This window comes from Eschrichtius robustus, chromosome 16, assembly GCF_028021215.1.
Source record: "Eschrichtius robustus isolate mEscRob2 chromosome 16, mEscRob2.pri, whole genome shotgun sequence".
NCBI classification, from domain to species: Eukaryota; Metazoa; Chordata; class Mammalia; order Artiodactyla; family Eschrichtiidae; genus Eschrichtius; species Eschrichtius robustus.
In genome coordinates, this window is record NC_090839.1 from 676024 (window position 1) to 702655 (window position 26632).

The 26632-nt window shown below is 54.1% G+C and overlaps 1 protein-coding gene across 3 annotated transcripts in view; it reads left to right on the top strand.

Moving 5' to 3' along the window:
- Positions 1-26632, top strand: part of ZBTB46 (zinc finger and BTB domain containing 46) — a 57201-nt gene that overhangs the window by 22681 nt on the left and 7888 nt on the right. For 2 of the 3 annotated variants that reach the window (XM_068565994.1, XM_068565993.1), the window contains exon 3: positions 12045-12329. In XM_068565994.1, the coding sequence (XP_068422095.1) occupies positions 12045-12329 (285 nt within the window). Of the gene's footprint in view, positions 1-12044; positions 12330-16933; positions 17058-26632 lie in introns of all 3 variants that reach the window. The other variant, XM_068565995.1, reaches the window with a different exon arrangement.

A 26632-nucleotide genomic window follows, 5' to 3' on the forward strand; every position in this document is an offset into this window, starting at 1 on the left:
AAATGCAGTTGTTGAGCAGAAGGTGTTTTTAGAATCCAACAAGTGATTTCTGCTGGTGTACTCTTGCTAATGTCTGAAATCCCTTGGGTTACCAAGGCAACTGCGAGATTTCCCCTGAGTTGCTAAGACAAGGACCCGAGGTGTGGGCTTGCGTGGGACGGCTCTGCCCGTCACGGTGGCCATTTATTCCTCTGCCCTGGCCCTGGGCTGGGGTTTGGAAGCATAAATTGTGATCCCCAGTGGGGGAGAGTTTGCTTTCATTAAAGATTCATTACATCTCAGAGGAGAGTATTGTTTTATTCTCATCCCGTTTATAGGAGAAAAGGCCCTTTTCCAAAGGAACGTGGCAGGTGGTTCCTGCGTATCCCTCAGGGCGCTTGACGAAGATGCTCTGATGCCCAGCCCTGCAGCAGGACCGCCCCCCTGTCCCCTGTGTGTCCCCACCTCGGCGTCAGGGACTCTGGGGCCTGTTCGCATTTAAAAGTGATTCTTCTAAGCAGGCAGCCAAGTGCTTTCTAACCCAGTAGCTTCCAAGAAAACATCCATTGAAATGTACCTCCGGGTTACAGCTGTGGGAAACGGCGTTTACACGTGCAGGTGCGATGGACACAGGCCGGGCCCGTGGTAGCTGCCGGCTCCGGCCTCGGCCCCTTGTCTATGATCCCAGGACTGTGAGCCTCCGATGCGGTGGGTTGTACTCGTTCAGAAGCTGGTGCCAGGAGAGCCCAGGTGCCCCATCCGGACATCCCACACGTGTTCCGAAAAGCATCTGCAGAAATAAAGTTCTGAGCTAGAATAAAGCGTGTGGGTCTTGTGAAGGAACTGCTTATCCCTGAACCTCGGTAAGGGCGGACCCTGGCGTCCTGGGATTTTGAAGAGCACGTTGGAAGAGCAGAGCGGGTTCAGGGCGTGCAGGTGGCCCCCGGAGACTCTGGTGGATGCTCCAAGCTCACAGCTGCCGTCCTGCTGGGACCAGGGCCCAGCCCTCCCCTGCCCAGGTCGGAGGGTCTCCTCCCTCGCAGCTCGATGCTGGGGCTGAAGCCAGGCCGGTAGCCCCTCCCTTGGCTGTACCCCCAGATGTTTTCCTTACAGAAATGAGCGGAATTGCCTGGAATTCCTCTGGTCGACCTTGGGGCCGTGCTCAGGGGGCAGCTGCTGCCCCGACACCTCAGCAGTGGTCTTCATGGGGCGGTACGTTGGGAACGTACCTGCTGCTGAGAAGGGAGGTGGGGAGGGGCCCTCGTGCTGGCCCAGGAGAGCGGGATCGCTGGGGACGGGGCCTGGGCGAGGGCGGGGCTCCGCCCTGAGACCCTTGGCCTGTGCCCCCCGGCCGCCCAGTCCTGGCCTGAGGCCGCACTTCCGAGTTACCACCTGGATTGAAGAGCCTCATCACTGTGGCTTTGCTGAGTGGCCAGCGGAGCTTCTTTTCTGATGAAATGGAAGTTCCTGGACTTTCTAGAAAGTTCAGTTCATGAAGACAGAGCCCCTGAGGTCTCTCATCATCTAGATGTGGAAGCCGAGGCTGGGCCCCTTGGGGCCACCCCCCCCCCGACCCCTCCCTGAGGAGGAGCTGGAGGGTCTGGGTCTGGGTGGGTCAGGGCAAGGCGGGGCCCCTGGGAGGCGACAGGTGGGCGCGGCCCACGGTCACTCTCGGGACCCCCAAGGCTCCGCTCGAGACAGAGGGACGGGGGTTGGCTGGGGCCCTTCTCTTGGCAGAGCTGTCTGGTAGCTTTTCCATGGCTCATTTGCTGCAGGGTGCGTCTCTGCTCTTCCTGGTCTCGCGGGCGCCCCCTGCTGACCTGACACCGAGGTCACCTGCCTTTGCTGCTTCCAGGCGGGTTCGCAGACATGCCACCACCTCGCTGGGTCCTGTTTTCATTTGAATTTGAGGGGTTTTGTCCTCTTCAACCAAGTGTGTGTTTTCTTCTGATGTTTGGACACTGTGACAGTGACGCCCCCCGGGTGCCGACTGGCGTGGGGACCGAAGCCCCGCAGGCACCCACCTCCCAGGGACAAGGAGGCTCTGGTTGTGTTGAAGTGCCCAGGGAGATGGTCGTATATTTTGTATTTGCTGTATATACGTGTATTTACATACATACACTTAAAAGCACAGCTTAGGAGCTTACATTTAAACGGAGATTCTAAAAGGAGTTGTGAACGTAATTTTTAACTGTTCATTTGAAAACTTTTATGCTACTGCTTTTTTCAAACTTTTAAAAAATGGAAGCAGAACATGCACATTTGACTCTTCTAAGTCAAATCCCAGATGTTCAGCCGGCAAGGGGGGCATGACCCACCCCCCAGACACCCAGACGCCCGTCCTGGGCACCACCTCCCCAGGCAGTGTGTCCTGACTCGGCCTCTGTGTGCTGGTTTCTCCCGGTCAGCCTGCTGTTGATGGAGCCCCCGGGGGTGCCCGCCCCTTCCTGAGCCGTGGGCTCTGTCCTGACCTTGATGGGCCTGGCTGCCAGGACCCTCGGCGCATGCCTTCTGGTGCTGGTGGCATGTGTGTTTTTGGCGTAGACCTAGAGGTGTTTCTAGGGGCGTGTCCGTTTCCTGCTGCTATGACAAATCACCGCAGACCTAGTGGCTTGAAGCAGCCCAGCTGTATTATCTGTCGCCCAGATGTCACCGGTTCGCAGGGCTGGATCCTTCTGGGGGCTCAGGGGAGAATCCCAGCATTTTCCAGCTTCCAGAGGCGCCACGTTCCTTGGCCCGTGGCCCCGTGTCACTCGGACCTCAGCTCTGGTGCCGCATGCCCTTCTCTGTCTCTGGCCCTCATGCCTCCCTCTTCCTCTGAGATGGACCCTTGTGTGGACAGGGACCCCTGGACGGGCAGGGTGATCTCCCATCACACTTGCAAAGTCCCTTTTGCCACGTGAGGTGACATGTTCACGGTCTTGGAGATTAAGACCCAGATACCTGGGGACCATCATGGGAACACAGATAATAACGAGGTGTTTTGGTGAAAACTGCCATTCCCTTTCCTATTGTTTTAAGTATGATATACATTCAGTAAACTGCACAGGGCTTCCCTGGTGGAACAGTGGTTAAGAATCCGCCTGCCAATGCAGGGGACACGGGTTCGAGCCCTGGTCCAGGAAGATCCCACATGCCACGGAGCAACTAAGCCCGTGCGCCACAACTACTGAGCCTGCGCTCTAGAGCTCGCGTGCCACAACGACTGAAGCCCACGCGCCTAGAGCCCGTGCTCCACAACAAGAGAAGCCACCGAAATGAGAAGCCCACGCACCGCAACAAAGAGGGGCCGCCACTCGCCGCAGCTAGAGAAAAGCCTGTGCACAGCAACAAAGACCCAATGCAGCCTAAAATAAAATAAATAAATTTATTAAAAAAATAAAATAAACTGCACCGATTTCAAGCGTACGGTTTGAATAATTTATTGTCTCTCTCCCCGCCATTTTATTGGGGGAAATATTCACACTTAGAGAAAAGTTGGAAAAACGAAAGTGAGCCTGCCAGCGCTGAGATTCTCCGCCTGCGCTGAGATGCTCCGCCTGCTAACGTCTTGCTGCGTTTACATGTTTATGCATCTGATCATCCGAACCCGCCTCGTTCTCTGAATTTCAGGGGGCCGACACCGGCACCTCATCCCAGCACTCCGGCCAGCCTCTCACCGGAGCCCGCATTTCTGAGGCTGGGTCCCCACACCGTACATGTGCCGTTGGATGACAGACGTCCCCCTCAAGACATCCCCTCAGCCTCTGGACACCCCCCCACCCCACCCCGCCTCCTGCCAGCCTGGGGGTCGCAAGGGAGGGCGTCACACAGGGTGTGCTGTGCGGTCCGCTTGTGTCCATTTTGAGATGATGCGTATTTACAGTCACTTGTAAGAAATAATGCAGAGAGAGCCCGTGTACCTGTTAAGCAGCTTCCCCCAATGCTGACGTGTCAGCATCACAGCCAGGAAGCCAACCTGGCCCCGCACGGTCACCACCAGGGGACCCTGGGCTGCTTCCCTCCACAGCCTCGGGAACTCCTCATCTGTCCCTGGCTGTGATTTCCAACATGCTCTCAGGGTTTGCTCAGGCCGTCACGTGCGTCCACAAATCATCCTTTCACTGCCAGATGTTATTCCGTTCTCTGCTGTAACACACCTGCTGATGGACGTTTGGGTTATTTGGGTGATTTCTGGCAATTATGATCAAGCTGCCGTGAACGTCCCAGGACGGGTAGTTGTGTGATTCGTCTGCATTCCTCCCAGGACTGGGCTGCTGGGCCGTCGGGTAGTGAGCGTGCAAGAAACCAGCGGTGTGTGCGATCTACACTCGTGTCAGCGTCCCGCAAACGTGGATTGGGTTCGTTTTTAAATCTTAGCCGTTCTGGAGGGCGTGGGGGCATCTCCTTATGGTTTTCTTTCTTTTTTTTTTTAACATCTTTGTTGGAGTATAATGGCTTTACAATGGTGTGCTAGTTTCTGCTTTGTAACAAAGTGAATCAGCTATACGTATACACATATCCCCACATCCCCTCCCTCTTGCGTCTCCCTCCCTCCCACCCTCCCTATCCCACCCCTCTCGGTGGTCACAAAGCACCAAGCTGATCTCCCTGTGCTTTGCGGCTGCTTCCCACTAGCTATCTATTTTACGTTTGGTAGTGTATATATGTCCATGCCACTCTCTCACTTCGTCCCAGCTTATCCTTCCCCCTCCCCGTGTCCTCAAGTCCATTCTCTACGTCTGCGGCTTTATTCCTGTCCTGCCCCTAGGTTCCTTATGGTTTTCTGAGTGTCTTCTCAGGGGTTCACCAGCCTCCCCTGTCTTCCTTTGAGCGGTCTCTGCTCAGGGCTGTGCATGGTGGTGGGTTTGAGAGCTGGGCCGTCCAGCACCCTGTGCTGGCCGGGGTCCCGCTCTGATGACGAGCGTCGTTTCCTAGTTGCCACTGACCCCTCTTCCTGGGGAAGCGTCTTCTGCTGAGTGGAGTGTCCTCCGAGTGTCCTGGTGGCAAGTCCTTCGTCAGGTGTGTGCTCTGAAAACATTCTCTCTCAGCCTTTGGCTCGTTTCTTCCTGTAACGGTGTCTTTTGAAGAGTGTACACATTTTAAGTTTTGATGAAGGCCAGTATGTGGACTTTTTTCTTTTGTGGTTCATGCTATTCGGGTCTAATCCAAGGGACCTCTGCCTAAGGTCACAAAGGTTTCTCCCGTGGTTCCCCTGGAGGATTGGGCGTGACTGCAGGCCTGGGATGCATGCTGATGTTTGCATGTGGCAGGCGAGGGGTCCGCCTTCACGGTCATCTTCTGCATGTGGGGTCCAGCTGTTCTGATACCACCTGCCCGTGGAACTGCCTTACTAGCTGTATATATTTTTTTAATTAAAGAGAATTTCTTGTACGAAGTGAAAACATTTTGGTAGTTAAAGAAAATGAGGTAACTTGATTTTAACTTGGCTAAAGAAGCACTTAAGAAATAATACACCCTAGACACATTAAGTAAGAAGGTAGATTTCGGACAAAGTGCATAATTACAGTTTTTTGAACTTTATTTTGCATTGTTCGTGAGGTCTAGCGGAAGTTAGGACTTAAGGTCTGGTTTGAGCTGTAACTCGGGAGGGTGGAGTCCCGCGGGGAGACAGCCTTGGCCCCGCAGTTTCCACCCGTCCAGAAGGTTCCGCTGTGTTGCTGTTTGCACATCTGTGTTCGCGGGGTGCCTGTTCCCTGGATGAGAGGCCGCCGGCTGGGCTGGGGCATCTGCAGGAAGCCTCTCAAAGGCAGCTTGGGAACATCTTTGAGAATCGTGAAGAGTGGAGATTTGGGGACATCTTAGAAACTGAATGTCTGCTTTCGACCAGGCCCTCGTGGTGAGGGGGGCCCTGTCCCATCACCCCCGGCCCTGGACTTGCTCCCTCCTCTGCTGCATCGTCTGTTTATTCCCCACTTTGCGGCTCACACAGCGTCTCCTAGTTTACTTGTTTAGAAATTCTGTTTATTTTAATTATAATCTCTTTTCTGCTTTTCAGCTAAAGGTTGTAAGTGAGTGAAATTTTCAAAATGTTATAATGTATCACTTAAAGGAAGAAGGACCCCCCCCCCCCCCAAACCCCTTTCTGCTCTAGAATCAATCTTTACATTTAGCACTTGGCACCTTACAGTTAGATGTTGATATTTTTCATCCTGGTTGCCTTGTTTATTAAAAAGAGGTCAGCCTGGGGAAGAAGCCCTGAGCGCCTTTTCCCCTGCCCCGGGTGGTCGGTGTGGGGACATTTCCTGCCGTCACACGCATGTGTGAAATGGCTACACACACTCTGTCCCCTGTCTTGGTGGCCGGTCTCCCCGTCCAGCCGCTAGCAGTGCCGCCCCCCTGCGGCACCATCAGGTGACCCGGAAGGGGTCCACCGCCCCACAGCTAACAGCCGAGCCCGTCGCACCTCATCTGGCCCCTGGTTTGTCAGTTTTTTTGTTTTTGTTTTTTGTAGTTGAATTGCTGGCTCAAAGGGTCTGCACATTTTTAAAAAATATTTTATTATTTTTGGCTGCGTTGGGTCTTTGTTGCTGTGCGCGGGCTTTTCTCTAGTTGCGGCGAGCGGGGGCTACTCTTCGTTGCGGTGCGCAGGCTTCTCATTGCGGTGGCTTCTCTTGTTGCAGAGCACGGGCTGTAGGTGTGCGGCTTCAGTAGTTGTGGCACGTGGACTCAGTAGTTGTGGCGCATGGGCTTAGTTGCTCCGAGGCAACTAAGGCCGGGATCTTCCCGGCCCAGGGCTCGAACCCGTGTCCCCTGCATTGGCAGGCAGATTCTTAACCACTGCACCACCAGGGAAGTCTCTGTCAGTTTTTTAACATCACCATTTAAGGTTTTTTCCTAAGTCACTGAGTCTAAGTTCGTCACAAAAGACTGTTCAGAGGCAAAATGTTAGATGAGACGTTTTCAGGGTTGTCACTTGGTGGATGAGCTCTAGCAGCTGAAGGAAGGAGCCCCTGGGGTCCTCGCTCAGGAGATGTCCCTGCCTGGAGGGGACTTGGGGACAGTCCTGTGACACACGGTGGCTGATGGCTCGGGCTGGAGGCCGTTCCTGAAGCTCAGGTCCGAGCCTGGCTTCCCAGCTCTCCCGGCTCCTGCTGGGATCCACCTGAAAGCAGCACAAAATGAAGTCTGAGTTTAACCCGTGAACGTCAAGTTGCTAAAGAAAAGCCGTTGCTACTGCTAACGGGTAGGCCAGCTGTATTGGTCCCAACCCCCCGCCCCCCCGGAGTATTTGGAATGGTTTTAGTTTTTTGATAACAATAATCTAGTAAGAGCCTATTTTGTGGCTTTAGGTAACATCAAACTCTTTATCTATGAAAGGATTTGTTGCAATGTTAACTATTGCTTTCAACTCCCTGTTCTGTTTGTAGAATTTCGTTTTTGACCTCATCGTCTTAATCCCTCCTTTTGAAGTCAAGCTGTGGTCTGCAAGGGCCTGGGAAGGACCTGCTCTCCCTCCTGGCGCCTGGCCGGTGCCCCCAGGCACCTCCCCTGCCCCCTGCCCCTCGCCAGGCTCCCAGCCTGTCTGCCCGGCAGGAGGCTCAGGACCTGGGAGGGCCCAGGGTCGGCCTCACACCCTCTCCCTTCTGGGCACTTTTTCTCCGCTTTCTCATTTGAACAAGAAATTCTGGGGAAACTGGGTCTCCCTGCACCTCCGAGGTGGGTGCCAGAGTGAGCGCAGGAGCCCACCCGGGCCAGCGTGAGGCGCCCTAGGCCGTGCTGTGCGTGTGCCCGGCCCATCAGGATGACGTCGGAGAATCAGGTGCCCTTAGCCCCTCTGGTCTCCTTCACGACTCTCGTCTTCAGAATGACCGGTTCCTTCCAAGCTTCGTTTGACTGGTGTCACCTCTATCCTGGGAGACGTCCCAAGTGCTGTTTCCGGAATTGGGGGCTTGAATTTCGACCTGGGTGCTCAGCAGACAGACCGCAAGGCTTGGGAGATGGAGGGTGCACTCAGGTGCTGGGAGCGTGTCCGCGTGTCCTTTCACGAGCTGCTCGGGGCTGTGCAGCTGGCTCTTCACCGGACCCGCGAGGGCTCTAGGTTAGGTCACTGAGTGACCGCAGGTAGCCTGACAGCCTCACAGGCGTGTCTGGTCTTGATTCCCTGGACGGTGGTGCCTTTCCTGAGTCATAAATGTTCATGTGGGGATTTTTCAGTTGACGGCCTTCATTTCCTTCACGGTCACCCTGCATCTCGTGGACCCTCACCGCTCACGCACCAGCATCTTTAGGACGTCGACCCATGAAGTGTGTCTGTGGTTCGTGCTTGTCGGTCCCTCCCACGCCTCGTCTCATGGCAGCTCTCAGTCGACAGACCCCAGACATCCTTCTTCGAAACCCAACTTTTAGCTTTTCACATGTGGTTGGAATCTTTCGGCTAATCTCGATTTCTTTTACACGCTTTTGAACTTGAACTGTTAATATAACTTCATTAAAATTTTGGTTTTGAAATCTGGTGTTTTTTAGTTTTCAGTCTGTTATGGGCTGAATGTTTGTGTCCCCTAAATTCGTATGTTGAAGCCCTAACCCTGGTGTGGCTGTATTTGGAGATGGGGCCGGTGAGAAAGTCATCAGGATAAACGGAGGCCCTCGGCATCTGCGTCGCATCGGAGCTTGCCCTCCGTCTGCACACCCACCGAGGTGAGGACAGCGGGGAGGCGGCCGTCTGCAGGCCAGGAAGCAGCCTCCCCCAGGAACAGGGCCCTGCTGGACCCAGATCCTGGCCTTTCCAGCCCCGGAACTGAGACCCACTTAAGTCTTACAGGAGCCCGTGCAGACAGAGGCAGAGCCTTCATTTCAATTCGATTTAATCCCTACACTTAGTGGCTAGAAATGCAAAATCAGTACTGATGTAACATTTAGGAATTGGCAGAAAAATATGAAAAGGCTCACAGTTTGAAAAAAAGAAAGTATCCTTCCGGAGCTTCGGTCAGCAGTAGCCCGATGCTACACCTCGACGGTGTCCTTAGTGTCTCGTAGTGTCCTTAGTGTGACCCATCCAGGTGGAGGCACCCAGGGTGTGCTGCCCTGCGGGACGTGACGCCCCTGGTCAGGGCCCCTGTGATCTCTCAGCCTGTTCCCCGGGGCCCCAGCGCCCCCAGGGCGCTCGGCACCTGAGGGGCTCTGCTGAGGTGGGCCCTCCCCACACCCCAAAACCCAGTTCCTATGCACCTTGCGTGGACAAATGTGCACTTCCAGTTCGGGAGTGTCTGCAAACATCGGTCAGTGGCCACGTGTCCCCAAGGTGCCTGGGCCCCTGGCTCCTGGCACTGCCTGCCCTGGCTCTTCGGTTCTGATCCTGACTCCTGTTCAAGGACCGCAGTCAGAAATCCAGTCTCTTGCAATTATTGAACTGTTCTGTGAAAGCTGTCTGAGGCATTTTGGGTGAGTCTGGTGGATTGGCTGATGGTGGTTCTTGCCTCCGTGCCCTCTGGGTCTGCAGCTTCGAGTAATTTCCTCCAAAACAAAGGCGCACCATGAAGCAGGCTGGGTCTGAGTTTTCTCGTGTACCCATCAAGGTGGCTAAGGAGTGGCCGAGTCATGGAAGTCGCTCTGCTCTCTGGGGGCCGTCATGGGGCAGGCTGGCTGAGCCCCTTCAGGACAGAGGGGACCCTCTGTCCTCCTGCGTCTCATGGGGAGGCCCACCGGGCTCTCTCCCTCTTCATGTTCGGTTCAGCTGTCTGGAACCTCCTGCGTCTTTGCCTCGGTGCTCAGCACCACCCTAGCGTGCAGGTCTCTGCGGGGAGCTCGTGCGTCCCCAGGACCCCGCCGCCCTTGCCTTGCACACCTGGCTCCGTGGACCGGGTCCTGCGCTTTGTGAGCGGGCGGTCCACCCACCGCCCTCCGCTCACCTCCAAGCATGTGTTTGTGGGAGGAGCCATAGAACCACCACATGGGGCCACCTGTGGTGCCGCCTGGCACCTGCTGACCGCACTTCCCAGGTGCACGAGGCTGTGTCCGGGCGTGATACTCAGGCTGCTTCGGGGTCTCTTTGGTTTCCGCAGCCTTGGGCCCCGCTTCCCTGGGTTCTGAGGAGGGACCTGTCGCTTCCGGGACTGGGTCGTGAGCCCGTCCCACATTTGAGGCTGCCCAGCTTCCCCCCCGCCACCAGTGCCTCCTCTGCCCCCCTCCCAAGACAGCCTGGGGGTGGGAGGAGAAGGGTGGCCCATCCCTTTTCCCCCACCTGCCTTCATCTCCTCTCGGGAATGGTCTTGCTTTCCCATTTCTGTTTTTGTTTTTTTTTTTTATAAATTTATTTATTTATTTTTGGCCGTGTTGGGTCTTCGTTTCTGTGCGAGGGCCTTCCCTAGCTGCGGCGAGCGGGGGCCACTCTTCATCGCCGTGCGCGGGCCTCCCACTATCGTGGCCTCCCCTGCCGCGGGGCACAGGCTCCAGGCGCGCAGGCTCAGCAGCTGTGGCTCACGGGCCCAGCCGCTCCGCGGCATGCGGGATCCTCCCGGGCCAGGGCTCGAACCCGCGCCCCCTGCACTGGCAGGCAGACTCCCAACCACTGCGCCACCAGGGAAGCCCCCATTTCTGTTTTGATTTCTCGAGTCACCACTTGTTCCCAGGGGGGCCCTGGCCAGACAGCAGCTCTCCCTGGGGTCCCTCTGGTGCCGGCCCGTTCTGGGGGCGCCTCCATGGCCCAGATGGTACAGGAGGCGCCTGGTCCTGCCTATGCGGCCCTGAGCTAGAGGTTGTCACAAATCCTCTTGTTAGTAGCAGCTTTATTGAGACGTAATTCACACTGCTGACAACTCACCCATTTAAGGTGTGTGATTCGCTGGGTTCTAGTCTATTCACAGGGCTGTGCAGCCGTCACCACAGTCGACTTTAGAACATTTTCGTCACCCCAGAAGGAAACCTGCACCCTTAACAGTCACCCCAAGACCCACCCCCTCCATCTCCCCCGGCCCTTGGCAGCTCCCAGTCTCCTTCTGTCCCCATGGATTTGCCTTTTCTAGGTATTTCACGTGAGTGCAATTGGACGGTATTTGTCCCTTTCACCGGGCATGACGTGTTCGAGGTCCATCCGCATCGTAGCCTGCGCCAGCGCATCATTCCTTTTTACGGCTGAATCATATTCCTCTGTGTTTGTCCTTCATTGGCAGCTGGGTGTTTGGGCTGCTCCACTTCTGACTGTTATGGGTGCGGTTGCTCTGAGCGCGGACGTGGGTCTTTCCCCTCCTGGACGTCCTCCCACCAGTGGAAAGGCCGGGCCACGTGGGAACTTGGTGTCCACCCTTCTGAGGACCCGCCAAGCTCTTGCACCACGGCTGCGTCATTTTACGTTTTTACCAGCAGCCGGGGGGGCTCCAGGGTCCCACGTCCCATTGGCACTTGTGGGTTGCAGCCGTCCCAGAGGGCGTGGGGACGACCTCCTGGTGCTGAGCTGCGTTTCCCTGACGACGAATGGCGCTGAGCACAGCTCACTGGCCATTTGTGTGTCCTCTTTGGGCAAATATCTGTGCACGTCCTTTGCCCACTTTTAAGCTGGAGTATTTGTCTTTTTGTGGAGCTGTAAAGTCCTCTGTAGTGTCTAGAGAGGCTCTCGTGTCAGGCGTACAGTTTGCAGATATTCTCTCCCACCCATCCTCTCACTGTATTGATGGTGTCCTTTGAGGCCTTCAGGGGTTTAATTTTTGACGAAGTCCAGTTTAATCTGCTTTAGTGCTTGTGCTTTTGGTGTCACAGCTGGGAACCCGTGACCCAGTCTCAGGCCGCGGAGGTTTTCTAAGAGTTGTGTAGTTTGGGCTTTTTGATCCATTTTGCGTGTTGCCCCTTCTCTGAGAGATGAAAATACCCAGATGCTCGGCCCCGGAGCAGACCCCCTGTCCTGGGTGGGCGCCCACCCCGCCCCCGGGTTCTGGGTTGAGCCCCTCGCGAGGTCTTGGCTGTGACGGCACCGCTGTCCTGGGACCTCGTGGCAGGCCGGGATCGGGCTTGAGGCCAGGCCGCTGGGGTTCAGGACGCTCGTGGCTCCGGCTCCTCCTAGACTTGCCTGCTTGCTGTTCGGAGGGTCCTGAGTCGCGGGCGAGGTCTCTGATGTGTGTTTCCCTCCCCAGACGCGGACTTGACCGTCGCTGAAGCCAGCAGCTCGGACAGCCGCGGGGAGAGGCCCGAGCTCTACACGCACGTGGACGAGGGGCTCCTGGGAGGAGAAGGCAGCTACCCGGGAGCCCCCCTCACCCCCGAGAAGGACGACGCGCTGCACCAGGCCACCGCGGTGGCCAACCTGCGGGCGGCACTTATGAGTAAGAACAGCCTGCTGGCCCTCAAGGCCGACGTGCTGGCGGATGACAGCTCCCTGCTGCTGGAGTACCTGCCCAAGGGCACCCACTCCCTGTCCCGTAAGTGCCGCGCGGGCGCTGCGCGGGGGCGGGCGTGACGCGCCTCGGGCTGCGACGGGACGGACGCGCTGAGGGCGCGTGCGTGCGTGTGGGTCGTGGCGGTCGAGGGGCCTTCGGAGAGGAGGCAGCGCTGTCGGGGCGCCGGGAGGGAAGCGGCCGAGGGCTTGTCCAAACGCTCATACTTGAAATCGAGGCATCCAGCCCTAAACCCTGATCGAGCTGGCACGTGCTGGGCCGTGCGGGCCTGGGACAGGGAGCCCCGCGCCCGGGAGGCCTTGGGACGCGGCGGGCTCGGGCTCCCTCTGCTGGCCTCGCCCCCTGCCTGTGCCGCCTCGTCCTGCCTGGGGAGCGTGGCCAGGCTGCGGGGCCTCGCTTTCCGCCAGGCACTGCTGCTGGTGTGTGAGATTTAAAGAGGATTTGGGGGTTGTGTTTACACCTTGAGTGTCTCCAGCTGAATTCCAGTTGCTCACAAGCAAATAGCAGAGTAACCTAAGGAGCGGATGAGGTACAGCGGTGCTGGCCGAGGGTCCCCCGGGCGCCGGCCTGGGCGGGTGCCCCTCCCCCTCGGCTGGGGCGCTCTGAGCATCACCCACCCTGGGTGCCCGGGGCCTGGGGGCCTGGGGCGGTGTGCCCATGTCCCCGGCGTCCCGAGAGAAGCGCTCTGTTGGGTTGGTGTCTGTGAGGGAGAGTCGGGTGTGGCCCCGTTTCCCTCTTCGGGGCAGAGTGACACACCCCAAAGCAGGCGGCTCTGAGTGCAGAGGGCGTGGGAAGGGCTCCACCCCAGGCCCTGCGGTCCAAGCGTGTGTGGCTGGCAGGCCTGTGTGTGGGTCCCTGAGCACCCCCGAAGGAAGCAAAGGAAAAGCGGCAGCCGGTGACGGGGGTCTGGGGAATGTGTCTTTCATTTTTGCTCTAATTTTAAAAACAATATTTTCACGAGCGCTAAAATATCCGAAGCGTTTGTGATGAAAATTGCTTGTGGCTAATAAAGTCTGAGCGTAGAGAACAGTGTCCACATTCTCTTTATTTATCGTGCCGAGTCCGAGGCAGGTGGGATGCCAGGGCGGTTGTAGGACTTGGCTGTGAAGTCAGACCCAGGGGTGGATCCCCCAAGGCTGTTGGACACACTTTAAAAAATACGTTTAGGCCTCGTTTTTTGCATCTGAGAAATGGGAATAGCGTCACTTACACAGTTGTTGTGAACGTGAAACGTGGGACACGTAAGTAAAGTGTGTTTGATAAACGCTCCACGATATTAATCCATTTCCCGCTCAGCTCAGACCCTGAACTTGTCAGCAGAAACTGTTGGGTTTGGGATGATCTGGTAGCTTGAGGAGGTGGTCCTAGGGTATCTGCGGTATCTGGGGTTTAGAATCGGCGAGTCCGCAGGTGAACGTCCTGCTGAGGGGACGGCTGGGCAGTTTCACGGACGTCGTGGAAGGAGCAGCCTGGGTGTGTAACTGCAGGGCTGGACACTGGTTCTGGCTCTTTCTGGACGCTCCCAGTTGGTGGGAGTGAACTGCACGTGTCAGAGGCCCTGGGAGGTGGCAGCGGCTCCTTTGTGGCTGAACCGCGTTGTCACGAGGGGGGCGGTTCCTCGGGGTTTCTCCTCCTGTCCCCGCGTCTGGCAGCCTTCTCCTCTGGGGTGGGCCTGATCCCCAGGCCTTTGGTGTTCTGTGCAGAACTGAGCTAGGGATGGGGCCAGGGGTCCAGGTGGCCCGAGAGCACCGGTTGCACCCGCGTTTGGTCAGGCCGTGAGCCGTGAGCCAAGGGTCTGACTGTGGGGGTCTGGGACGAGTGAGGCCCAGGGAGAGATGCTCTCCAGCCCCGAGAGTGCCCCCTCCTCCGGCCCTGTCCCTGCAGAGGCCCAGACCCGGCCTGGCAGCACATGGGGCAGCTGGGTGGAGTCAGAGGGTGAGCGGTGGCCCTGTCGGGTGGTCTGTTCCCAGCGGACACGCAATCGGGCAGCCGCACCTGCCCCGGGCACGTCCCCAGGCCCCATGTGCACACACGCCCCCCTTCGCAGTTCACAGGGAGCTGGGGGCAGGGGAGTAAAACCCCATGCGCTCTATTTTTAGTACATCCGTGACTAACCCGGGGTGAAGTCTACTGGTGGGTTTTGATATTTTGTCATTTCGATTGTGTTTTAACCTCTTTGCTGTAAATACTCTAAATTTCCCACTTTTTTCATTAGTTCTGCCCTTACGAGAGGGTTGACAAGTTGGCGGCTGGGAGCTGGTGACTTGGGCCGTGTCCAGGGGGCCAGGCATGGGCTCCCATGTTCCCTCGGGCAGAGAGGCTGAAGGGCTTGCTGGAGGAATGGGTTATTTTAGAACATTCTTTTCTGACATCCTAAGTAAAATCTGCCTGTTCTGGGCATACACTAAAATGAGGAATGGAAATATCCAGAGAAGAACTTTATTTTCCAAGATCGTGTGGTCACCTCCCTGTGGCAGGCGTTCCGTCCCCGGCGGGCGGGTGGGCAGGGCCCGCGAGCTGCCTTCCTGCGTTGAGCCGGGACTGGGCAGCCCCTGCGGAGTGCCCGTGGGCGCGTCTGCTCGGTGCTGTTCAGTTCACGGGCGCCGGCTTCTGTGCGCGGACGCGACAAAGCGTCAGGCCCCCCAGAGCCCCTGCCTTCACCCCCCGCCACCGCTCTGCTTCCAGACGGGCCACGGTTTCCGTTCAGTTGCAGATGTTGTCAGGGGTCGCCGGATGGGAGCGTGCGGATGGGGAGACCCCTCCTGGGTGCCGCCCAGTGGTGACGCAGGCCCTGAGCCCAGGCGACTCCCAGCCCGGGGAGCACCGGGGACCTAAAAACACATTCGAAGGAAAACACTGGCTTCACACTGGGCACCAGTGCCGGCAAAGCAGAGGCGCCGCCGCCCGGGCTCCAGTGTGGAGACACCCCCAAGCTCGGTGGGTGCAGAGCCTGCCACGCTTCCTCCGGGGAGGCCCGGCAGGGAGATGGGAGCCCTGCGCCGCTGTGCTGGGGGTCCCTCGCCCCTGGTCCGGTTCAAGGGCGTTGGGGGGGCTATTTCCTGACTCCGGCGCCCAGGCTCCTCAGGTCGTTGACAAGGTTTTTCCAGGGCCGAGCCTTTTGTTTTGTGATGTTGGGGGTCCTGTAGGGCCGACGTCCCAGTAGCCATGACTCGTGGTTGGAGGACCAGGGGGAGGGCACGTCCCCGTCGTGATGTCTGACGGTGGCAGCTGTGTGGCGTGGGGTGTGCTGAGCGGGGCTCTCGGCCCTGCTGGGTCGTCCTGGTCTCAAGGTGGCGAGCCCTGCGGTGTGTCAGTGTGGCCTGCCGGGCGTGCAGTGTTGCAGGAGAAAGGGGTGGTGGTCGCAGACGTTCAAATTAAGTGCATCAAACCCGCAGGCTGTGCAGAGCCGTAACCGAAGGTCCTTTCTGGAAGGTTCTGGAGCCTCCTAGAAAAACCGAGTTTCCCTGCTTTCCCAAGTCTGATAGCGTTTGGCTTGGCAATTAAGTTCCACAGATGGTTTCGTTGCTGGATCACCACTGTTAACTGATTTCTCCGTAAGAGGACTTTTGTACTTTCTGTTTTGATTCGGTTTAAGTTAATTCTTCTGCTCTTATTACGTTCGCAACAGGAGGCTGGCATCCCATTGGTTAAAAGTCACTGTTCACTGAATAGAAACCGTGACCAGCACGTTCATGGCACACAAGTGTAGCTGTTTCCCTGAGCTGTGTTTGTGGGTGTGTGTTGATCCGGGAGGGACCTTGAAAAATGCTGAGAGAGCATGAGTGACTTTGATTTCACGGGAATGAAGTGGAGATGAAGCAGCCGCTCTGGTTGTTGGGGGCTGAGTGCCCGAGGGGCGGCGCCGTCCCCAGCCTCCCAGAAGCCCCGACCGTCCCGCGCACGTCGCCGCCACGGCTCCGGCGGCAGTCGGGGATTCCTCCTGACGGTGATGGGCGGTGCCGCCCTGTCTGGCTGGAAGGATGTGCTGCTACGGAGGAGAGCTCAGACCTGGGGTGGTGGCGGGCGGGGTCTGCCCTGGACCGGGGGGCCGCCAGCTGCGGGCTTCCCCCGCCCAGTGTTTCTCCGGGGACGCCCCTGACATCTGTCGGGGAACAGCGGCAGCTGGGTTTGTTCTGATTGTGGCTGAAAGAGTATTTTCTTCTGGTGTTTAAAATGATCAAGGACTTTACTCGAGTCTGGCTTGATACTGGAATCTTAAGCAATCTCTTATGAAAGGGCATTTGATGGAAGCATTACCACCCTCTTAGGTAAATAGTCAGGTCGACACACCATGAAGGACTTCCCAGAAGATCCTTCCTCAAGCACAGGTGAGCGTGTGCCATGTCCACGCCACGGGTTCTGACTTTCTGTGCAGACACCCCGTTGTAATCATGTTGCTTCTGGGAGAGAGACCCCGCCCCAGACAAGTCACGTGTGGACACCCTGGCGCTTGGGAGTGGCGAGCTGATAGAAGCCCCCAAACACCCTCGCCCAGCGAGATCCGGGCCTCGCCACCTGGCAGCACACGGCTCACCGCAAGATGGCCAAGGACGGTGCTTCCTGAACTCTCTACAGCCCGCCAGCTGGTGTCCGTTCACACGGGTGAGACTCGTTTCCTGTGTCCCCAGGGCCTGGCGCCAACCCGAGTCACCTCCCTCCAGCCCCTCCACCCTCCTGCACTCAGAGCCCGGGATGCCCGCTCTGGGGACCGGCCAGATGGAGCCCAGGGAGCCGGCCACCTCCCCAGCCCAGGTAAGACGGGAGGGCGGCCAGCCACGTCGGTGCAGCCCCGGCCAGACGCCCGTCCACCGCGCACGTCCTCGCGGGCATGGCGCCCCAGAACCCGCGTGCTCGGCATGTCCTGGGCGAGCCTGTGTGGTCACAGCTGCTTTCCCGTCCACCCTCCGCTCCACAGTCCCCTCGGCCCCATGTCACTCAACGTGACACAGGTGTCAGCTTTGCAGTAATAGTTGCAACGTGTTATATGACGTTAAATTGGTTTTGATATTTAAATTAAAATATTTTTTGGAGGCATTTCCCCCCCTAATATACAGACTCATACAGCAGCAAGTTAAAAACCCAGTTCCTCAAACTGAGCAGTGCCGGCCTGTCTCCAGCAGGTTTTGCCCCGGTGCCGGTGGCTGCGTGTTTGTCCCGAGGCGTCTGAGATCCACTTCCTGTGCCTCAGGTCACAGCTGGTTATTTAAAGACAGGTCTGTTAGGTTCCATTGTTCCCCTGAAGAAAAAAATATTTTAAGAGGGAGAGCTTGATCACATATTTTGTAATTTGAAATAAATCAAATGCTATTCCCGTGTGTTTGAAAACAGGATGGTTTCGGTGGGAGGGGCAGGCGTTCTGTTGACGTGGATTTTTCGCGCGTCCGTTCATCAAGAATTAACTGCAGCTTCCTTTCCAGACGCGTGGCGGTTTCCGTGTGGTGACTGGACGGGGACACGGTGAGTAGGGGGTGACGCGCGTCCGCACTCCGATCTTCCCAATTCCATCGCGTCCCAACGGCCTGTAACTCATCTGTCTCTCCTTCTAGGTTGATGTCCCTCGGACCGGGAGGCCTGGGCCGAGGGGCGGGCCCCTCCGGAGGTGGCTCCAGCAGGTGCCTGGGGTTTCCACGGGGTCCGCCGGCCCGGCCAGGATGACCAGGGTCTCCTTCTGGCTCATTGTGTGGCCAGGAGCACTTTCACGGCCTGGATGGACTTGCCCAGGGCTCCACCCTGAAGTCAGCCAAGGAGCCCCAAGGAGACGGACGCCTCCGCGGCGGACAGTGGTTTTGAGGCGGCCAGGCTGGAACAGGCCCTTGGCACTTGGGGGCGGACGTTTGCATGGGCCTCTCTGCTGCGGGCAGCCTGGCGTCGGGTCCAGGTGGCCAGCGGGTGATGGCAGAGCCGGCACCAGGCGTCGGTGTGAGCCTTTAAAACGGTCACTTCCCGAATCCTTCGCCGGGCCTGGTGAAGGCCTTTCAGTGCCCAGTGGTGGGCAGGTAGGACAGGTGTGCCTCCAGCCTCCAGGCAGTGGGGATTGTGTCGGATCTTGGAACCAAGTGGCTCTGACCCCGTTACTTTCCAGAAAGATGTGAGGATGAAGCCCAGTCTTCACAGCCTCGGTGTGCCCTGCCTGCCACATGTGAGGGAGACAGAGTTACCAAGCTGGCTTCCTTTCAGAAAGGGCACGTTGTCCTTGCTGGAGTCCAGCTGCCCTGGACGCGTTGGGCCCACGTCTGCGGGTGGCTGAGGATGCAGGGACTCCAGGACCCTTGGCCAAGCAGCAGGTGGGCTTAGGAAGGAAGCAGGCGGCCCATTCCAGGGTCCGAATTCCTGGAGTTGCCAGGCCCATTCCCACCCCCCGTGGCCGTGGCCGTGGCTGTGGCCGTGGTCAGGGCGTGGTCCACGTGCAGCTCAGGCTGCCCACCTGCCCCAGTCACTCCAGTCTTTACAATCATTAGATGAGTTCTGAAGATGGAGAAAAGTTGGGCTTTGAGAGAGGCCCAGGATGCTTGTTGCCAAGGTGACCCTGCCAGAGCAGTGTCCCTGGGAGTTCAAAGACCTGTCGGTGGTGTCACTCCTTCTGAGAGGGTTTATTAAGTGCCTGTTTGCATATAAACAACATTTCTGAGAAAAGGAAGCTTTCCTTTCCTTTTTTTGCTGGTCACGGTGGGATCTTTGGCTGTTAGGTCGCAGAGATTGTGTGTCCAGATGGGGTTATGCTGTCGCAGAATGCGCGTGTGCACCACCCACGTTACCTGCGCCCCCGGGGATGCGACCCTGTAGCTGCTTCCCTGTTACTTGCTCGCTTGTGGGACTTTTCCCTGTGTGGATGGAGCGTGACCTGCGCCTGCAAGGAGGCCTGCCCTGTGGAGAGGCCCCGCAGTATTGTGCAAAAAGGCTTTTTGTTAATTTTTTTAAATAATGAAGAAATGTCAGAAAGTTTCCGTTGTACCTAAAAGAAATAGGTTTGTTCATTGAAGCAGTATTTACAATATCCAAGATATGGAAACAACCTGAGTGTCCATCAGTGGATGAATGGATAAAGAAAATTCAGTGTGTGTACACACACACACACACACACACACACACACACACACACACACGGGATATTACTCAGCCATAAAAAAAGAATGAAATAATGACATTTGCAGCAACATGGATGGACCTAGAGCTTATTATACTAAGTGAAATAAGTCAGACAGAGAAAGACAAATACTGTATGATTTCACTTACATGTGGAATCTAAAAACAAAAACAAAAACAAACAAACAAAAAAAACAAACAAGCTCATAGATACAGAGAACAAACAGTTTGGTGATTTCCAGGGGTGGGGGTGGGAGAATGAATGAACTCTTTTGGTGCATTTTATAGTTTAAATGAGTTGAATTTCTTTTTAAGATAGAGAAAGAGAGAGAATATCTCTTCTTTTAAAAAAGATGTGTAGATGGTAAAGTGATGGGAACATAGGAAACATCTTAGGATAGATGGCCCCTGAGCTTGTTCTTAGTTCTAATATTATTTCCCTTAAAACAGTACTGTCATCCAACATATGAAATTTTAAGCAAGTTTGTTTAGGTATTCCATTGCTTACATTTTATTGAATTTCTCATTGAAATATCCTGGCTCAGGAATTGATTTCAAAGAGTTTTTAAAAATTTATCAATATGTAATGTTAATCTTTCTTCAATACAAAGGATTGCAATAATAAAAGGTTGGTAATTTAGGTCTCTTTACAGCCACAAAACTTGCTCCATGTCTACAAGTTCACTGTGGGCTTCCTGGCCTGTTACCACTTTCACAAAATGTGACTGGGTAGCCTCACAAACTCGGGTACCAACCACGTGTTGTAGGGTGTGTCTGCGTGCGTGTGTGTATGTGTGTAGAAATGGGGACTCCTACTTGCTTGGGGATACTAACTTACTGTTTAGACTGTATTTAAAATATATAAGAATCCAGTCTGGATCATTGTCAGTTCGGTGGTTGCACATAACTCAGGAGCTAAGAAAAGGCACTAATTTATTTTAAAGAAAGAATTCTGAAATAAAATTTCAAGTTCCAGTTTCAACCATGACTAGCTCGTATTGGGCTTACCCTCCAGGCAAAAACTACCTGAAAAGCTGGCCCCCCAAAACCACACACACATATACACACATACACACACCTACATACACATATACACACATACAGACACAAATATACACACATATAGACACACACACACACACACACACACACACATCCTGGGGAGCAATCAGTGCAGGTGGGACTTGAAGGCTGCAGTCCTTGAGGGAAGGAAGAATCTGTAAAAAAGAGTCCAGCGAACCTGCTGGAACTGAAAATACAATGTGTGAGGCTGGGATCCATTGAGTAGTTTACAGCAGTCTGGGTACCACCCGAGACAGGACGAGGAGACTGGAAGACGGAGCGATGGAGAGGATCCAGGCTGAAGCTTAGGAAAGAAAAGCATGGGGACAAGCAAAGACACACAGAGGAACAGTGAAAATGTCTAATACATGTGTAATTGGGGTCCAGAGGAGAGAGGAGAGAAAATGGAGCAGAAGCAGTATCCGAAGAGACAATAGCAGAGAACGTTCCAAAACTGATGAAAGACATCAATCCACAGATTCAAGAAGCTCAGCAAACCCAAAGCAGGACGAACACTAAAATAATAAAACAACCAAAAAACAAAACTGGGCATGTTGTAGTCAAACTACTGAAAACCAAAGACAAAAATTAAAATCTTGGGCTTCCCTGGTGGCGCAGTGGTTAAGAATCTGCCTGCCAATGCAGGGAACGTGGGTTCGAGCCCTGGTCTGGGAAGATCCCACATGCCACGGAGCAGCTAAGCCCGTGCGCCACAACTACTGAAGCCCGTGCGCCTAGAGCCCATGCTCTGCAACAAGACAAGCCACTACAGTGAGAAGCCCGCGCACCGCATCGAAAGGTAGCCCCCGCTTGCCACAACTAGAGAAAGCCCGCGCACAGCAACAAAGACCCAACACAGCCAAAAATAAATAAATAAATAAATTTTTAAAATATATAAAGGTTTTTTTTTAAAAAAAAAATCTTAGAAGCAGCCAGAGGAAAAAAGACATTAAGAGGAACAACATCGAGATTGACATCTGACTTTTCAGTGGAAACGATGGCGCTAGTCTCTGAGGCGCTGCAGAAATGCCGAGACCAGTATTCTATACCCAGCAGAAGTATCCCTCAGAGACCAAGGCTACGTGATGACAATGTCACACAAAGAAACAAAACCGAGGGGGTTCATTGCCGGCTGACAAGAAGTACTAAAAAACAGCCCTCTATAGAAAGATCTTAATCATTTAAGGCAATATTTACAGCTCCTTGTGGGGTTTTTGACTCAAATAGGAGCATAGCGCATGACACAAACAACTCAAAGGGTGGGGGGCGGGGCGGCGAGCGAGCTCGGCCGTTGGATGAGTCTTGCCTTCTCTACAAAGTTGCAGTGAATAATGGCAAAAATCATCACGTACAGCTCAAAGGCTTATGAAGAAAAAAGTGGAATAATACTTGATTAATTTGAAAGAAAGCAAGCAAGGAAGTTTAAAGGAACAAAAACCATAAAAGGACAGAATAAAACACACATAGGGAGATGGTAGACGTCACCCAACTACACTAATAATCCTGTTATTACCAATGGACTGAACACTGCAGGAAAAAGAAAAGATTATCAGCTTGCTTTTTAAAGAAAATTTGTTGTTTGTAGATAACATGCTTTGTAGATAAGAGCACAGAAAGGTTTCAAGCAAAAAGATAAAAAAGAGAAACCAAGGAAACACCAGCCTACAGAGGCTTATTGATGTCAGCAGCAAAGTAAACTGGGAGGGGTGTTGCTCTAAGGCCACTACACAATAACAAGAGAGTCAGTTCAGTGGGAAACGCAGATCCTGAAATGCATAGGCTTGCTTTTTAAATATATGGAGTGAAAGTTGACAGCACTAAAAGGAGAGAGAAACAAGTCCACAATTAGAGTTGAGGATTTTTAACAAATTTCGTCAGTAATTGATAGATCAGCGTACAAAATATCAGTAAGGAGGGAGTAGATTTGAACACAGTTTTCAAATATTAACCTTGAATTCCTGGAATAAACCCACCGAGTCACAAGATGCTGTTCTTTTTCTATATAGTTGGACTCAGCTTGCTATTTTGTTTAGGAGTTTTGCATCTTTTTTCAGAGAAGTATTGGCCTATGACAACATGGTTAACCAGGTCGTACATTGCACCAAACAAGTGCAGAACATTCCAAATGCACAGGAAGCATTTACAAAATAGACCAAGCGGGAATGTAACGCAGGTCTCAGCAGATCCCAAAGGACGAAATCATACAGAGTGTGCTCTCTAACCTCAGTGAAATTAGATTTTAAAAATCAACAACAGAAAGATACTAGAATAAGTCACAATGGAAATTATAAAATATTTTGAACTGAATGATAATGAAAATACAACATATCAAAACTTGTAGGATACACCTAAAGTGGTATTTAAGGGAAATTTATAGCTCTAGTTGCACTTACTGGAAAAGAAGGAAAGTTCTAATTTGGGGGGTCAAGAAGTGAGAAAAAGAATAGCAAATTAAACCCAAAGAAAGCAGGAGGAGCAAAACAGCAAATATCAATGAAATAGAAAGCAGACGGACAATAGAAAAATGACCAAAGGCAAACGCCGGTACACTGAAAGATGAGTGAAACAGACAAACTCCTGTCACAGTGATCAGTAAAAAGAGAGGGAGGTTGACTGTCAATAAAAGGTATAAAAAAGATCATTGCTAAGATCCTACGGACGTTAGAATGATGATAAGAGAATATCGTGAACAATTTTGTGCTAATACCTTTGACAAGTTGGAGGAAATGGGCAAATTCCCTGAAAAACACGGTGTATCAAAACTGAGCAGAGGGGAGCCCCGTTGGGCACACGGGGCTGCCCCTGGTTGTCTGGTCGTGGGGTGATCAGGCTGGGAGTGTGGCTCAGAGCGTGAGAGCTGGTAGAGGACGGCGTGGCTCTGGCTTGGTCGCCAGGAAGCTGTGCTCACAGGCTGGTTATTTATCATCTCTTGGAATGCCCCGCCCCGGGAGGGCAGCCCTGCCGCGGTCACGGGGCCCCAGACGCCGCAGGCTACAGAGACTGGGAGCGGGGTCAGCGCAGACAGTGGAGGATCTGGAGGAGGGGCAGACGCCCAGCCTGACAGCGGCCGGCCGAGGGGGCCAGGCAAGGAGGCCGTGGACGAGGGTCTGACTGGGCTGTGATGTGGGCCCCTGTCAGGGACACTGGGGCGGGCGGTCTTTCCAACACGGGGACCCGAGTGAGCTGGATGCCGGCGCAGATGAAAGAATGAATCTTGATTCCTGCCTCAGCATTAAGATGGGAATGACCAACAAACCTAAACGTATTTAGAAGGGGACGGTGGTGCTCGTGGTCATGGTGATGGGCAAAAGTGTCTTAAGCACTTCTTAAGAAGCACTCGTGATGAAAGTTTGATAAAAATTTTGTACTAAAAAAATTAACATGTGGGACCTGCCTGGCGGTCCAGTGGTTAGGACTCGGCGCTCCCACCGCCGGGGCCTGGGTTCAGTCCCTGGTCGGGAAGCTAAGATCCCGCAGGCCGCACGGCACGGCCAAAAAAATTTTTTTATTAAAATTACTGATTTCTTCACTAAGAGACACCATCGTGGGAGTACAAAGGCCAGTCGCAGACTAGAGAAAAGGTCTGCGGTAAATACATCTGACGGAGGACCCAGGTTCAGAAGCGTCCATAAAACTTAAAACATCAGGGACTTCCCTGGAGGTCCGGTGGTTAAGACTTCGAGCTTCCGATGCAGGGGGTCCGGGTTCAATCCCTGGTCGGGGAACCAAGGTCCCCTATGCCATGCGGTGCAGCCAGAAAATTTAAAAAACAAACAAAAAATACCCCCCAAGATAAAACATCAAAGGAAAAGCAACTCAGTGAAGGATCAGAAGACGTGACAAGCACGTCACAGAAGAGGGTGTGCAAATGACCAGGGGCTAGGTGTCGGTGGTGGCTGGGAGATGCTGATTCCACTGGGGCCCAGATGTTCTTCTCAGGTGCGCGTCCAGCAGAAGTGAGAGCCTGGCCTGCTGCCCGTCGCTGCCGAACGGGCATGGGGTCCTGTGGTCACGTGGATGACAACATGGCAACGAGCAAGGCCACGCTGGCTCCGTGTTGAGTGAGCAAGGCCACGCCTGGGTGTCAGGTCCCCCCAGACCGAGCTGTAGCCCAGCGTTTGGTGATGGGGAGCCGAGCGGCCGTCGCCTGGGGTGGGTGGTACTGACCAGCCGCAGGCGCCTGGGTGTGCGGTGTCCTGTTCGGGTGGTGGTTCCCGGGTCTGTCTGCAGGTGAAAACTCACCAAGAGGTACATTTAAGGTGTGTGCACTTCACGTATGGTTCAAAACCTTCCGAAAGCAATGTGGACACATCATAGCTTCACTGTATTCTGACACACGATAAGTGGCAGCCACGTCAATTTATAAAAGGAAAAACAAAGTTTGGTCCATGTTAGAATCTCTTTCTGAAATGCACTTGAAGTGCAGTGTCTTGGGAATTACAATCAGGAAGAGTACGAATCCAGGACAGTGACGGATCAAAGACTTGAGTGCCCTTCTGGAGAAACCGCCCCTCCGGACTCACCTGCAACCTGCCAGTGCCTTCGGTTTGCTGGCAGTTCCTTGGTGTCTTGGGCGTTATCTTGAAATCGTTCTGGAACGTTCACTGGTCAGTGACGTTTACGACAGGTCTGATTCTCTGCAGGGCTGGGCGGAGACGTGGCTTCCTCTAAGGCTGCTTTGCTGAGTGGTATTCTTGTATGTACATTTCTGCAAAATTGTAGCTCAGTGTTGCTGAACTTCATACTTTAGATAATCTGGTGCCAACTTCTGACGTCGCTTCCTCATTTTCAAGCTTGCCGTTCATCCTGGACACTTGGTTCCAGACAAAAGGGCTCCATTTTTAGGGCAGATTGGTAGAGAGTGTCTGTTTCAATTTGATGCTATTTGTGCTTTTTCATTTATTTCAATTACTTTTTCTCTATGTGGATTTTTAAGGCTTTATTAGTGTGTTTATGAGAGTCAAACTACATGATGTTGAAAGGTTTTCTAAGACATATAGACTGTAAACCACGAGGTATGGAAGTGTTAGCTTCTTTCCCATGTGAAGTTATTTTAATCATAACAGTCAATGAAAACTTTCCTCAGTACTGTTCATCAAAGTAGTGGGTTGCATGGTGCCCTCCACCCAAAAGACACGTGCACATCCTAATTTCTGGTACCTGTGAATGTGACCCTATTTGGAAAAAGGGTCTTTCCAGACATAATTAAATTAAGGATCTTAAGATGACATCACCTTGGAATATCCAGTTGGTCCTAAATCCAGTGATGGGTGTCCTTACAAGAGACAGAAGAGGAGGCACAGACACAGAGGAGAAGCTACGAGAAGACGGAGGCAGAGACGGGAGAGATGCAGCCACAAGCCCAGGGACGCCTGGAGTCCCCAGAAGCTGGAAGAGGCAGGAAGGACCCTCCCCTGGAGCCTCTGAAGAGAGTGCGGCCCTGCCCACACCTTGACCTCAGACGTCTGGCCTCCAGGACAGAGAGGACCGGTGTCTGTTGCTTTAAGCTGCCCAGTTTGTGGATATTTGTATTAGCAGGAAACTAATACATTAAGAAAACACCAAAATTTGGGACTTCCCTGGTGGCGCAGTGGTTAAGAATCCGCCTGCCGATGCAGGGGACACGGGTTCGAGCCCTGGTCTGGGAAGATCCCACATGCCACGGAGCAACTAAGCCCGTGTGCCACAACTACTGAGCCTGCACGCCACAACTACTGAGCCCGCACGCCACAACTACTGAGCCCACACGCCTAGAGCCTGTGCTCCGCAGCAAGAGAAGCCACTGCAATGAGAAGCCCGCGCACCGCAATGAAGAGTAGCCCCCGCTCGCCACAACTAGAGAAAAGCCCGCGTGCAGCAACGAAGACCCAATGCGGCCAAAAAGAAAGAAAGAAAGAGAGAAAACAGCAAATTCCTCATCACGGGGTAGGTTCAGAAGCCTGCAGCTGTGTGCCCAGTGGAGGCGTGGGGCGGGGGTCACGCTCACATTCGTGCAGCTGAATTGTGTTTCTGGGGAAAAAATACAGCACTTACGTACAGAGATAAGTGTTTTTTTAACATGTAGGTCTGAATCGTTAAATGCAGGCTAGAATAAATCAGATTTTAATTTTACGTTTATAGAAGCAGAATAGAAAGCAGAAAATAACTCAAAAAATTTATTTGAAATAAAATAACCTAAAAGC